We start from the raw sequence: 15,416 nt of genomic DNA, 5'->3' as shown, positions 1-15,416 counted from the left end.
TAAATTACTTACTTCGAGTATTTCGATAGCGAAATCAAGCCTTACAACTGAAAGTTTGAACAACTGAATTTATAAAAAAGACTTTTTACCCCCGGCTATTTTTTTATAGATACGGTTAAGCTATGAGAATGGGTCTGTTTCTCCATTCATGCAACTTGCTTTAGCATATTCGGGACAATAAAACAAAATAATATGATATTAAAAATACACGTCTGCAAAATGCTGGTCTCCTCAAGTATCTAATTCAAATTCTTCAGTGTCCACAGTTTTTTCGGTGCTTTATTTCTCCCCTAACCCGAGTGTTGATACTAGGGCAGTTTGTGGGATACTTAGTTTGTGATACTGGGCGTGGATATATTTACGTAGTCGTATCTTCATCATCATTAGCCCCCAGACATCCATTGCTGAACATAGGTCTCGTCAAAGGCGGGCCAAAATGGCTGGACCCACGCAACTTGAATCCAACAGATTCCTGATACCTCTAAAAAGTCGTTGTAAGAGACCCATCTATACTGCGTTTTCCAGTTGTATCTGCGGTCTTCATTAGCCCAAACGAGCCATAAACTAATCTATTCAAATTCATCACTTTCGTGTTTATAATCTTAATATAACTCACCTCGCTAAAACAAACTTCTTAAAGCAGAAACACGCACCAAAAACCCTAATTTTTGCGTGCCCACATCACAATCGATTTCAGTAATGGTCACATACAAGACGATTGCCTCCGCACGCAAAAAATAAGAATCTTAAAACAATCGACCGATTACTCACTGCGTCAAGGACATAGCCGACTGTCTGACCACGCAGACGGTCGGTATGTTGCACTAATGAGCCTACATACGTCTACATCGAAGTTAGGCCTGTAGAGGACTGAATTGAGACGCGCCTACACTCGGGGTTACATGACGTAACCTAACGCCGAAACTTGAGAGCTGGGACCTAACGCCGAAGCTTGGGAGCTTGGTGGAGAGCCAAGATAGAGCCAAGATTCACAGGAATATAGAAAGCAATATCGTCGCTGTCAAACCAAAATCTGCTATGTGCAAAAACTCTATTTTGAATTAACGAGTAAAAAAATTTTCGTATAAAATTTTATATGAAGGTAAATTTTTAAGAACTATATCAAACGAAAGCTATAGATAAATATTAAAGCTATAGACACATAACAGTTTTTTTTGTTAAAAAAAACTGTTATGTGTCTATAGCTTTAATATTACGTATAAAGTTGTGTAGCGTTGAAAATGTTTCAAAATAACAACCAGTAATTAATAAATATATTATTCACATAAATGAATAGACAGATGTAATAGTTTTAAAAAAGCAACCTATCACTGCATCTTAACCTTAATCTACCATGGAATAAAATACCAACTTAGGTATATAACGACTACATGATGTTCAATACCGTCTACTCTAGCCTCATTGCTGCATTATAAATATCTGTGGCTACTGGGCATTTACAATTTCGGTATATATTATAATAATATTAATACGTGAAGCAAAAACTTTGTACCCTTTTTACGAAAATTGCGCGGACGGAGGAGTATGAAATTTCCCACACTTATAGATAATATAGAGAAAGAGAGCAGAATGTTAATATTTTATTTACGCATACAAAATACATTAAATCAACAAAAAATATAATCTTTGTTTATTGGTAAGCTTTTGTTACTGTTTAAAGTATGTGGTCAAATTGAGAATAGATGAACATTATTTGTCTATAATATTTATCTATATCGTGTCTTTACCTATAACGTATCTATATCTATGCCATATATCGTTTCTTGGCAAATTCTGTGATTATAGAAGTCTTTGATAATAGGAACCATAAAAATGTTCCTTATACTTATAATTTCAATTAATTATAGTCGAATTTCGACTACAGCGGGACCACTATTCTTCATTATTAGCCAATCGAGCACAGATAGGGTAAAACCTGGATAGATGCCGCAGCGGGATAGATGCCTCATGTTCTAAAAACCTAACTTCCCGCACTCATGACAAAAAATTAATTTAATAAGTAGGAACCACAGTCACCCTATACCTTATCTACCATTTGACAATCGCGTGGTGACGAAGTGTTTTCCTCGTGTACATAATTTTCTCCGCGCGGAATTTCACGAACACGTCAAAGATTGAAAGGTTAGCATTTAGCGTGGTATAACTTTATAATTAGTGTAAAATTCCATTATATTTTTTGCTACGTGAATATATTGGTTCATTGAGTCTGCATCTAGGTGTAAATAAATGCTATTAAGTTTATAATTTATTTACAAAAAATTTGGGCATCTATCCTTATCACAAAGGATAGTTGCCCTGATTTTTTGGGGTATAGGTGCCTTTAGAGGCATCTATCCCTCCATACTCTGCCATTTCAGAATACAGCAGAAATATGCCACGAAAACATAAAACACAAACAACTGATTTACAGTTCAAGCAGCGAAGATGAAGACAACCCACTTAACTATAAAATGAAAGGAAATAAAACAATAGATTTGCCCCTAAAGAAATCTAAGGGATAACCCTAAAACGCATGTAATAATATCTGCATTGAATGTTTTGAAAACTATAAAAATACGAAGTCGTAATCCGACTGAATTCAATGTTTAGTGTTTCAGAACTAGCTACATGAAACGTGTTTTTCAGAAATGATGTAGAAGATGTGGAAAATTTAAAGCACTATCCAGTTAAACTTCAATTGGACAAAATAATAAAGATATCTTTATTGTGTTAATTTAATATAAAAAAATATGATTTTGCAATGTACACATTGACACTTAATGTGAATATTTTATAAACAATTAATTGTTTAAACTCTTAAGAGTTTATATTTTTGTTGAATAAATATATGTAAAATTTAATTTCATAAAAAAATAGGATAATGCATGTTGAAACTAAAAAAATTGTAGTTTAGCTTACGCTTACTTAACGCTTTAAAAATTTAATTATGATCATTTGTGTGATATGAGAACTATCTTTTAATTATAAACATTCATAGACTTAAAAAATACAAAATATTTTTTATTATTATGACCCATGTTTCTTGGAGACAATTATTGCTCTGTTAGGAATAGAACTTCTAAATATTTGGTTTGGTTTTTACGTTTACACGATATAAAGGGCATCTATCCTGCACTGCAGGCATCTATCCTACTCAGTATTTTCTTGGTGGGGCAACTATCCATACAGGTAGGCATCTATCCTCCAAAAAAAGGTTCTACGAAAAACGAATTTCTGCAAAATCTGTATTTGATTGGTTAAAAATTTTTTATACTAATTAAACATAAGGGATTGAGCTAACTACATTAATAGAAATTATTCGTATAAAATTAATATTTTCAAAATTACATGACTTTTTCAAAAAGTGGGGCATCTATCTCGGCTTTACCCTATATTGATTTTAGATAATTTCCTCTGACAGATGAGCAATCTCCATTTGCAACGCCAACGTCGACTTTAAAATATTTTACTGCAACATCCACGTAAGTGCCGGATAAAATGTAAATTATCTGTCATTACACAAATATCTTGCACAGGAGTAATTGTGAGTTAACGCTAACAATCTAATGGCAATGCTTCGTTATGATCAACTACACGGCGAAATACTATACTAGATTTTGTCATATTGTTTTAAATTTAAATACACTGTAACAATAATGAGAATTGTATCTTCCCAAAGGAATGCTAGTATGTGATCCAATTGCTAAGAAAACTTCATTATAACACATGAACAAATTCAACGGCACATTTGAACGAAATACTGTAAAACAGGTAGGCAGCGGCTTGGCTCTGCCCCTGGCATTGCTGTAGTCCATGGGCGACGGTAACCACTCACGATCAGGTGGGCCGTATGCTCGTCTGCCTGCAAGGGCAATAAAAAAAAAAAACATTCCCCTGAATCTATGTATGGATGAAGACGTGGCATAACATACAATAATTAAAACAATTTTTAAGTTTTAATTTCGCGTTTGACTAAATTATTATTATTGGTCGATCGATACTCAATTGCGCTAACTAGCATTTGCCTGTTTATTTTTTATTTACCAGCGTATTTATTTATTTATTTACCTATAATTTGCGTAATGACTGGTGGTAGGACCTCTTGTGAGTCCGCACGGGTAGGTACCACCGCCCTGCCTATTTCTGCCGTGAAGCAGTAATGCGTTTCGGTTTGAAGAGTGGGGCAGCCGTTGTAGATGTCTATGGGCTCCAGTAACCACTTAATACCAGGTGGGCTGTGAGCTCGTCCGCCCATCTAAGCAATAAATAAATAAAAAATCTGAACATCTAAGGGTTTTCCGTGTATATGCCAATCTTTTTTTTCTTTTTTACCGCCTCTTCTCTTTCACGTTTCTTTTCTGACCACAAAAACTGCCTAGTATTGGAAACATCAGAAATAATGAAATTTAACTAGTAACGTATTAAACCAGTGACGTAGCCACGTACCATCCGGCTATGGAATGAGTTCCTCTCCACGGTGTTTCCCGAGCGCTATGACATATCCTTTTTCAAACGAGACTTGTGGAGAGTACTTAAAATAGGCAGCGGCTTGGCTCTGCTTGGCATTGCTGAAGTCCATGGGCGACGGTAACCACTGACCATCAGGTGGGCCCACTCGTCTGCCTATAAGGGCAATAAAAAAAAACCGCGTGATTAAGCTGTAATACTCGTAATAGTCTTAATTCTGTCTACGACACGCAAAAATCGGGTACAAAATAAATACTACGACATTACATATTATTATGTTGTAATAAAGTAACAAACACGCAAATCATTGAAGAAAAGTTTCACAGTTATCCAATTTCGGAACGCAACTAAAATGGTCTCCGTTTTCCTTCGATAGAGCATTAAAGCTACAGAAAATGCCAAACGTAACTCTACCACGTTTAAAATTTAGCGTGACGATTCAAACGATTTTATTGATCGCGGTAGACGGAAGACGGTAGACGGACTGGAAGACGTAGCGTGGGTAGGCCTCCCATAAGGTGGGCTGACGACCTATTGAGGTTCGCGGGGATCCGCTGGACGCAGGCAGCGCAGGACCGGTCTTTGTGACGAGGCTTGGGGGAAGCCTATGTCCAGCAGTGGACGTCCATGGGCTGATAGAATAGAATAGAATTGATCGCGGTCACAAGTAAACATGGCATAAGCAAACAAATTATAAGTCCTGTCGTTGGTGTGGTCGGGTAGCTTAGATTTCATGATGTATTTTAGAAATTATTGTATTATTATTTTTTTGGTCAACGTATTTGGATGAAGCCAAAGGTCAAATTGATTTAAGATGGGACCGCTTTAAAATAGATTCACATTCACGGTTTTCATATGGCTCTTAATAAAAGCCATATGAAAACCGTGATGATGTCGTCTGATATCTATGTACGTATTATGTACAATTCTTTAATACGTTAACAATAGTTGAATAAATGAGCTGTAAATTCGAGTATAATGTTTTTATTTAAACAGCACAAGCGACCCGCCCTCGTTTCGCTTCGGAAACTGTAATTTATTATTGATTTCTCCACTATTTAATGGATATGATTATACATATAAACCTTCCTCTTTAATCACTCTATCTATTAAAAAAAACCGCATCAAAATCCGTTGCAAAGTGCGTAGTTTTAAAGATTTAAGCATACATAGGGATATAAGGACAGAGAAAGCGATTTTAGTTTTATAATGTAGTGATTTGCATATGAGTTTAAGCCTGCTAGAAGCTTATTAGCACTAAGAAATAAAAATAAATAGATATAGAATTCAAATTTTCATTCTAAATTCGATATATGAAATATTCCGTACATAAAAAATCGTCTGACGGATGCGGTTTAGTAAACAAATTCGTGGATCGATTTAACGCCCGTCAGTGAATACAAAAGTTAAACTTTAGTTGAATAATATTTACTATGTAATGTGTATCGTTGTAAAAATCAATAGGGCGATGCCAAAATAAATATTCAGCTGTGTATTAACTCTTAATGGGAGTCGATCCGCTACGCGAGGTAGTGTTCAGGTAACCTAACCTGCATTGCACCATTACATAATAATTTATTTGCGACGAGAACAAAGTGATCTGTAGGGCGCAGTGTGAGTTTGTTATTATATTTAAAGATTATGTTGCTTAAAAATGTTTTTTGTTAAAATATTAAATCAATGAAATGTTAATGTTATGAATGCACCCGGGTGACGCGGTTGTTGATCGTGCACTGACGATTTGTGGAAATAAAGTTAACGCGTCACGCGAATTATGTTGACAAAGGTGTTCGGTAATATATCATCGAACAGTACCACTCTCTTTCCTTTTGTTTTTAATTACCCTCCCAGAGGACAAGTCTAAAGCCTACCTAATCATGAGTTGTTCTCGGTGATCATTAACCTTGGGCATGCTGGTGGGAATCGGTTAAAGGAAGATCTTCCACTGAGCGGATGAAATTGGTAGGCAGAGACCAATGATTTACGCATCTATACATATAAATAAAATTGGAGTGTCTGTTTGTAAGATTGAAATGACCTCTTTTTACTACATGCATATGAATATATATACGGTACATACACCAAAATAACATTTTTTACAATTTTTGTCTGTCTGTCTGTCTTTCTGTCTCTGTCTGTCTGTTTGTTCCGGCTAATCTCTGGAACGGCTGGACCGATTTTGACGGGACTTTCACTGATAGGTAGCTGATGATATAAGGAGTAACTTAAGCTACTTTTTTTTAGACTAGCTTCGCCCCGCGGCGTTACCCGCAGTTATTGTCGTACCGCGCGCATGGCGGGCTTCGCATATCAATAATAAGATTTAATGTTTCCGAAACGAAGCGAGGGCGGGTCGCTAGTCTGTTATATATCTTGAGCTTAATGTTAGCTACCGTTACGCTAGAAACTTTTCACGTCATTCCGGATCCTCCCGATCCACTAACGGTGCTTTTAAGTACCCCAAGCACCGATCATCGTTTTCGTCGAAACTGTTGCTTGCGACGAAGGGTTCGACGAGTAAATTAACCCACAGACACAGCCCACTGAGTTTCGCGCCGAATCCTCTCAGTGAGTCGCGTTTCCGATCCGGTGGTAGATTCTGCGAAGCACTGCTCTTGCTAGGGTTAATGTTGACCCCGTGAGCTTACCTACTTGTATGGTTTGGCTGACATAGCCTCTCAAGGCTACCTAGGCTAAGCTTAGGTAGGAAAAAAATATTAGAAATTCTGAGGCAAAACAACAACAAAAAATGTCTATTTATCTACAACGCCTTGAACTTACCTACCTACAAGCTCGATTTGATTCCTAATTACATCCAAAAGGATTATTCAACATCAAAAATATTTATATCCAGTTTAATATTCCAGTCGAAGTACATACGGTATGTATAAATAATATTCTAATGCCGTGCCCCGTGCCCACACAAGTCTAAGGCAGACGTCGCCTACACACAAAAGGTAATAAATTAATAATTCACCGTACACAGGACGATGAACATTCTGTTTACCGAAGCGGTTGCTATGTTTTGTTATATTAATCTTATGATGAACTTTTTAAATGTCTGTCTTTTTTTTTATTGCTTACATAGGTGGATGAGCTCACAGCCCACAGGTGTTAAGTAGCTACCGGAGTCCATAGACATCTACAATATAAATGCCGGCACCCACCTTAATATATGAGTTCTAAGGTCGCAGTATAGTTACAACGGCCGCTCCACCCTCAAACCGAAACGTATTACTGCTTCGCGGAAGAAATAGGCAGGGCGGTGGTACCTACCCGTGCGGACTCACAAGAGGTCCTGCCATCAGTAAATTCGGTGGTAAGTAAAGTACCATCGGTATTTTTACAAGCTCTGGCTGCTGAGGTTAGGGATAAATAAATACTATTTACTGAAACACTAACTAAAACTCAATTTGATTATTACGACGCTTTTTTTATTTTATAATCAAATCATTTTTTCTTACAGTATATTTAGTTCAAATTTATTAACATTTATTTTCAATTTTTTGTTGGCGTTCCTATAAAAGCGTATTTTTTTGTTTTTTTAAACTATTATTTATTTTTCATTATTTTTTTTAATTTCAATTTTATCAAAAAAAAAATTCATTTCTTTTTAATTATTGTATTGTCATCGGTCTTTAACAATTACACCAAATTTCGAGTTAATCCGACGTTTTGAAGGGGGTCAAAATCATGTTCAAAAATTCCGTTACATACTAACATACATACGTCTAAAGCTAAGAAAAGCGTATTAAAAAGTACATATAACCGATAGCAGCTGAATACCAAAACAATTAGTGATCTGTCCCGAAGATAAAATACGAGTATGAGCTAATGCTAAAATCTGAGCGATGCTCGTAAAAGTCCAGGCTAAAGCACATTGATTTAGGGGGGGAAAGTCTTGAGTACATAGCAATTTCGAACTGTATTGGAGGAAGCTAAGCAACTATAGCAAGCAACCAGCAACTATACGCTCACTTGCAATATAAAATGGAAGGTAGATATAAAAAAAATACGTTATGCTGTGGTATTTGACTAGGAGGTCAGCTATTTTTTATTGCCCTTGTAGGCAGACGAGCACACGGCCCACCTCATGGTGAGTGGTTACCGTCGCCCATAGACTTCAGCAATGCCAGGGGCAGAGCCAAGCCGCTGCCTACCGCTTAATACTCTCCACAAGCCTCGTTTGAAGAAGGACATGTCATAGCGCTCGGGAAACACCGTGGAGGGGAGCTCATTCCATAGCCGGATGGTACGTGGTAAAAAATACCTCTAGAAACGCACTGTGGATAACCGCAGTGGCTCCAGGTAGTATGGATGAGCTCCACTCCGGTGGCGGGCGGTGCGATGGTAAAAACGAGATGACAGTATCATCTCGAAAAATTCCTCAGAGCACTCCCCATTGAACAACTTTTAGGTTTTTTACTTTTACCAGGGGACCCCCATGTAAAAGCTACGACCGTACCAGGAGTCCAGACTGTTAGGTTTCTTCGTATCTTATCGCGAAAAACAAACAACCGCATGTCGATACAGCAGGCAATTTATAAATGATGTCATATCGAGTGTTCAGGTGAACAGAATTATCAAAGCGTGCAATGTACATTGACATTGTCAATGCCGAACCAACTAACAGATAATGGACCTGCTGTTATCTACCCACGTTAATACTGATAACGATCATTGAGTTTTGTATTGCGAATATTACGCAAGCAATGATCGCGTTGACCTTAATTAAGAATTATAAATTTGAAAAATAAATAGCATTGTATTAATGTATGTACTCACCCGAATATATCTTTCTAAGTCCGGAGGTATATATTCTTCCAATTCATACAAAGTCTTGATTTCTCTTTCTTTCTTGTCTTCGATAGAGTCATCTCTATCACACGCAACACTATTTTCAACCTTCAACTTTTCCTGGCTAGTATCATTATTAGCATTTCCTTTGGTGTCTTCAGACTGTAAGCAAAATTTGATACTTTAAATATATCTCGCCCGCGTCCAACCATACTGTTGCTGCCTGTTTTACGATAGATTCTGTTTTTTATTTTATTTTTGAAAGAAATAGAAAGACGAACTCAGTTGACCCCTAGGGAGCCCAAAACAGCCCATTAAGAGCTCATTCATTAATGCCGAATTGCGCCATTTTGAGAAGGCGGCACGACATGAGAACCCTCTCATCGTAGCCGCTGGAAACTACATACCCGACCCAGTAGACCGAATGGTAAACCGTCGACGTCGCCCAAAGCACGTCATTACGGATCCTCCTGATCCATTAACGGTGCTTTTAGGCACCACAAGCACCGGTCACCGTCCTCGTCGAACCCGTCGCTTGCGACGAAGGGCTCGACGAGCGAATTAACCCACAGACACAGCCCACTGAGTTTCTCGCCGGATCTTCTCAGTGGGTCGCGTTTCCGATCCGGTGGTAGATTCTGCGAAGCACTGCTCTTGCTAGGGTCAGTGTTAGCAACTCTCCGGTTTGAGCCCCGTGAGCTCACCTACAAACGTTAGGGCGAAGCTGAAATAGCCTCTCAAGGCTATCAGCATAGGTAGGAAAAAGAAAAAAAAAATGCCGCATCTCAAACTGAGAGAAAATCGAAACCTCAAACATTTAAATTACCAAATGTTTAATGAATGATAAATAAACCAGCAAAATGATCGTGTATGATTCAATAATGACGTCGCACCTGACTTCATTTAATAATTAAAAAAACAATTTCTGATGTGACAGTGGTACTAAACATTTTATGCTTAACCTTTCATCGATTGAGTATAAAATTGAAACAGTTCGCAGCAGTTGTTTATGTTATTATCCACGCTCGTTTGTAGGGTTGTTACCTGTGAGTTTTTTTTTTGGTGCACCTATTGAGACAATGTGCGCAAAGTCACACCTTACCATAACTGCCTTACCATGACTACACTTACACATATGACTGCCATCAGACACCTTAAGACCTGAGGCCGTAGTGTCAAGTGTGTAGTTGAATAGCGGTCCTTAGATCCGATATGCATGACAGCTTTGTAAAAGTAAGATGGAAAAAATCAGTACAGGCTCATCTAATTTTTTTTAAAGAAATTTTCAAAATATGAACTCCATCAGCCTATTCCAGATTTGCCTTTTCCAGTTACCTTCTGTTGTAAATTGTTGGCACTTACTGTACCAAGGTTCGAAGGATGCTATCAGATAAACAACGCAAGAACACATGTAAGTTAAACGCATTAATTGCACCCACATTAATATTATATCTAAAAATTAAAAATTAATTAAATTAAAAAGTAACAGCCCTACCCAGTAAATGACCTTAATGACTAAACATGCAGGGCCGGCGGGCCAGCGTATGATTATTATCACAGGACAACCAGGACAATGAACAGTTAATGTATAATCAATATCATATAACTGGTCCAACTAATATTTATATTCATTCCTGTAATTGGCAACATGCAGTCTGTAGTGGCAGGTAACGGCAATGAACACAGGGAACTGCAGGAGTAGCACCTATGCTGCTTTTTACATCTGAATGGGGAGGAGAGATAGATCAATACATGTGGGTTCATAAAGTTTACTATACATGTTTACTGACATTTTCCATCATGACCTAAGCAAGTGTAGTGTTTTTTCACAAAGCCCGCATGCAAATAAACTCTCTCCAGGTCATCCGATCTAGTTTTTACAAGATAGCCGTTGGAGGACTGCTGTACGTGAGGAATGTCAATGTTCACAATGCCTTTTTGGGGAGGCTTAAACGACAAAGGGAAGATCTTCCACCGAGCCGGTGATATTAGCTCGGTAGACCGATGGTTCAAATGTTGTTGTTCGGAATTTGTATATATGCGAACTTAACTTGAAAATGTTGTAAGCGAGATTCAGGCATCTGTCAAATATCTTGCGTTTTATGATGGCTACCACCACAGCCTTAAATTTAGAACCGATAGACTGGTTTCTGACTGGATCTTTTCAATGGGTCGTGATTCTGATCCGGTGGTAGATTCTGCTAAGCACTGCTCTTGCTGGGGCCATTGTTAGCACATTCTCTCAAGTTGAGCCGTGTGAGCTTACCTACAAGTCACAGCATTGGTGAAAGAGCCCCTTAAGCTAGTGAATAGGTAGGAAAAAATAATTCTTTTACTGGTCTTTGGGCCTATAAGATCCTATACAGGTATTATTATTATGTTTTAACACACTATCAGCTAAATAGGCTGATTTATATATGTTTTCATAATTGAGAATCGGCAACTATATTCTCAATGAAGTTGACCGTAAGTATCACCACTCATTATCCTGCCGGCGCAACATGTTTTCTCCTTCCATACTCTTCTATCATATACCATTTCTTCGCTCACTCCCCTCTTACCCATATCGTCTTTCACACAATCTATCCATTTCTTCTTAGATCTACCTCTTCCTCTATATCCTTCCACATTCATAGTTAACACTCTCTTACCAACCTCATTTTCATTTCGTCTCATCACATACCATACCATCCCAAACGTGCACTCCTCAGCATCTCTGTCACAGGTGCCACTTTCAGACTTCCTCTAACATATTCATTCCGTATTCTATCCATTCTCGTTACTCCACACATCCATCGCAACATTCACATCTCTGCTGCATGCAATCGCCTTTCATTAGTAAGTATCACCACTCTCCCTATTTATTTATTTCTATCATGAAGCAGTCTTGTAATCCAGCTCAAAGGCTCAGAGAGCCATTTTACAACCGAATGGATACTTCTACCTTATATGTAAGTAGGTCTGTAGCAATCATTTCTTACTGGTGGTAGGACCTCTTGTGAGTCCGCACGGGTAGGTTTTTTTTTTTTTTTTCCGGGCCGAGGGCCGAACCTTCTACGAGGTCCCCGCGCCTAGGGGGCGCGCGGGGTATGTGAGACTCAACGATCTGCAGGTGTTGAGAGCAGACCGCGGGCCCAAGGAATTTAGGGCCCACCCACTAAACGACTCCCCTGCACTCTTACACCCGGCGTCCGATCTCCGTCCGGGGTCAAAACCCGGTCAGAGTAGGGGGGTTCCCGCGGTCAACACTACAACCAGACACGCGGCGCCACCCCGAGGACGCCCGACCGACGGGTCGTCGAGGCGATAGTCGACGACCAACGACGTCAGTCTCCGCGGTACGGCGGCCCTTCAGGTCGCCCGGGCGATGCCGCTGGTGTTCCGGGATACCCCGCTGGGCCAGAACCAGCCTGCCGGGTCGGAACGCGATACACCGCCGACCGGGTTGCTCTTCCACAGTATGTTCGGCGACGACAGCGACGACGAAAATGCGGACTGCATCGCAGTCCGCAGCCGCCGACGCGTCGTCCCGTCCTCCTGGTGCCAGCGCGCTAGAGTGACGGTAGCGTGCGGCGCAGTCTCAGCCCCCTTAGGTCGCCCCGTGACCATCACCGGGAGGAGACTGCCTCCTACACGGGTAGGTACTACCACCCCGCCTATTTCTGCCGTGAAGCAGTAATGTGTTTCGGTTTGAAGGGTGGGGCAGCCGTTGTAACTGTACTTGAGACCTTAGAACTTATATCTCAAGGTGGGTAGCGCGTTTACGTTGTAGATGTCTATGGGCTCCAGCTCCACTATGAGTATATCAATGGGGCTATGAAAGTTGTATATCCTTTAGGTCCTGTATGTTGGCTAAAGCAATGAAAGAAGACCCAATTGTCAGTAAACCTGGACAATGAACACAGTATTTTAAACTTTGGCAAATCTATTAATTATCATACATATAACATGCTCTGGCCAAAACTAGAGACGGTGCAAAGCTTGAAAAAATTATGCATTTCAGCACACCACATTGATCACGGCACAGAAAACAAAAAAAGCTTTAAGGTAAAAAATGCTATAAAAGCTAACAACCCTAACAACAAACATGAATACCAACAAAAACGTCAGTATTCAAAATGCTGTTTGAAGATTAAACATCAATACCCACACCTAGCTAGTATTTTATTTTTAAAATCATATGTAATCCTATATCTAGTCTTGGATTAGTTTAAAATCTAAGTTCATAATGCTAAAAATGAATTTTCCATTTATATTTATTTAGAAAAAACAACAGTATGATAAAAAATTGTGAGACGATTAGTTGAGTACAACATTAAATATTTGAAAGGTTCAATACTACAGACCAAGTACTAATAATAGGTTAAGTCCAAATTTGTGACAGCTCTGACACGTTATAAAATTAGAAAAGAAATTAATAAGTTTTTGTGTTTTCCGTCTCTATGGACACCATTCATAGTAAAGGCTTGCCTAGAGTTAGGACTTGTTGCAAGTGTGCATTTTCATTGCCATCAGCCTTTTTATGGCACTAGGCAAATAGTTGTTATGTCAGTTCCATTTAGACTTAGATTTTTTTTGTCTTAATAATATTAGTATAGATAAAATTGTTTTTATTTTCTTCACTTAATGTTAAAGATCTTTATAAAGTGCCCTATCTTTATAATAAGATTTTTATTAAGTCACCAGTGTTAATACTAATGTTAGAATATTGATTTAAAGATAAGATGGCCTCTAAAAATATTTGACAGAGTTGAAACTTTTTATTATTAAAGAGTCCAAATATTGTACAATTTTATTGATTGAATTAGTTTTTCATCAGATTCAACTGCTTCAAATGTTGTTAAGATTATATTTGATATTATGTTTATAAATAAGAGTTTTAATAACTAAATAATAATTCAATTTAATTAAAACTATGTCAGTTTGTGTATTTAAAATTTTTAAAGATTTGAAAGAATAAAATAATATTGTAGACTAAATTTCATGAGATAACAACAAAAAATTCTACATAGTACATTTTTTGCATTTTTGAAACTGTAAAGTATTTCCAGAATTTTTAAAGTATATTCGTGTAATGATTAATGGTATTACTACAATATCTATAGTCATCCACTGTTGCAAAAATATTTACTAGTAGATAATTTTATTAAACGTTACAAAAATACATACCCGACTCTTAGTGTTGTAACCAAATATTTTATTGCAATACCACATCAAAAACTTTACAAAAACATCTCTGCGCGCATAATGTACATTTGTATATAGCTTGATGCAGTGGAAAACGTCTGCATGCGAACGCAAATCGATTATACTGCACTGTGCTTTACTATCCGACCTAGGTATTTAGATGCGCGAAAAATCAATAATTTATTTCCCGCCAAATCAACAAGTTGCTGTTTTTCTTACCTTTGAAACTACATGTGAACAACTCAGTCCTAATATTGATTTTTCTTTCTGTATTTCTTGTTTTTTGGTTGCGATTAACTTGTCCAGGTCGATAGCTGATAGCATTTTTATGTTATCCTTCTTTATGATAGGTATTTATCTTTTCCACTTTCGATATTACATATTTCAATGGTTTCCCTGTAATGTTATTGTTCCTATATGTAGTAAAAATATTTAATAAATTTTGAGTTTTAATCATTCGGTAACTATAAAAAATAAAAAGTCGTTATATATGAATAAGTTTGAATTTGTTTTGTTAACATTGTTATGACATTCTGACTTTTGGTTGTTAATGTTAGTTACATTCATCCATGGGATAGGCAAACGGAACGTAGCTTTAACCACCTTTTAAAAAAATATAAAGTACAAAGGAACAAAAAAAAAATGAATTCACAGAAGTTAAATGTTAATAAGCCAACATAATGTTCGTTGAAACTTGAAGAAATGACACAATTCACCAAACTTGATACATCGTGCTCCCACCAAAAATCTGACTTTTAAGTTGTATCGGTATTTAACGGCGCTTCTAGACATTCCAAGCACCAGTCGCCGTTCTCGTCGAGCCTGTTGAATGCGATAAAGAGTTCGGCGAGAAATTAAACCACAGAGACGGTTCACTGAGTTTCTCGCCGAATTATCTCAGTGGGTCACGACCACGAGTCACGACTCGCGATTCCGATCCGATAATAAATTTTGTAAAGCACTGC

General features: G+C 37.9%; 1 protein-coding gene across 3 annotated transcripts in view; it reads right to left on the bottom strand.

The window, feature by feature from the left end:
- The window catches only part of LOC114243378 (uncharacterized), a 36,028-nt gene extending 21,055 nt beyond the window's left edge, over positions 1 to 14,973 (bottom strand). The window contains exons 1-2 of one of the 3 annotated variants that reach the window (XM_089738953.1): positions 14,671 to 14,973; positions 9,253 to 9,426 (exon numbers count right to left, since the gene is read on the bottom strand). In XM_089738953.1, coding sequence (XP_089595079.1) covers positions 9,253 to 9,426; positions 14,671 to 14,775 — 279 coding nt within the window. In that variant the 5' untranslated portion in view covers positions 14,776 to 14,973. Of the gene's footprint in view, positions 1 to 616; positions 967 to 9,252; positions 9,427 to 14,433; positions 14,614 to 14,670 lie in introns of those variants that run through there. The other 2 variants (XM_089738955.1, XM_089738956.1) reach the window with 2 other exon arrangements.
- Between the last annotated feature and the right edge of the window lie 443 nt (positions 14,974 to 15,416).

This window comes from Bombyx mandarina, chromosome 28, assembly GCF_030267445.1.
Source record: "Bombyx mandarina strain Sakado chromosome 28, ASM3026744v2".
Lineage (NCBI taxonomy): Eukaryota > Metazoa > Arthropoda > Insecta > Lepidoptera > Bombycidae > Bombyx > Bombyx mandarina.
This window is presented reverse-complemented; position numbering and strand designations above follow the sequence as displayed.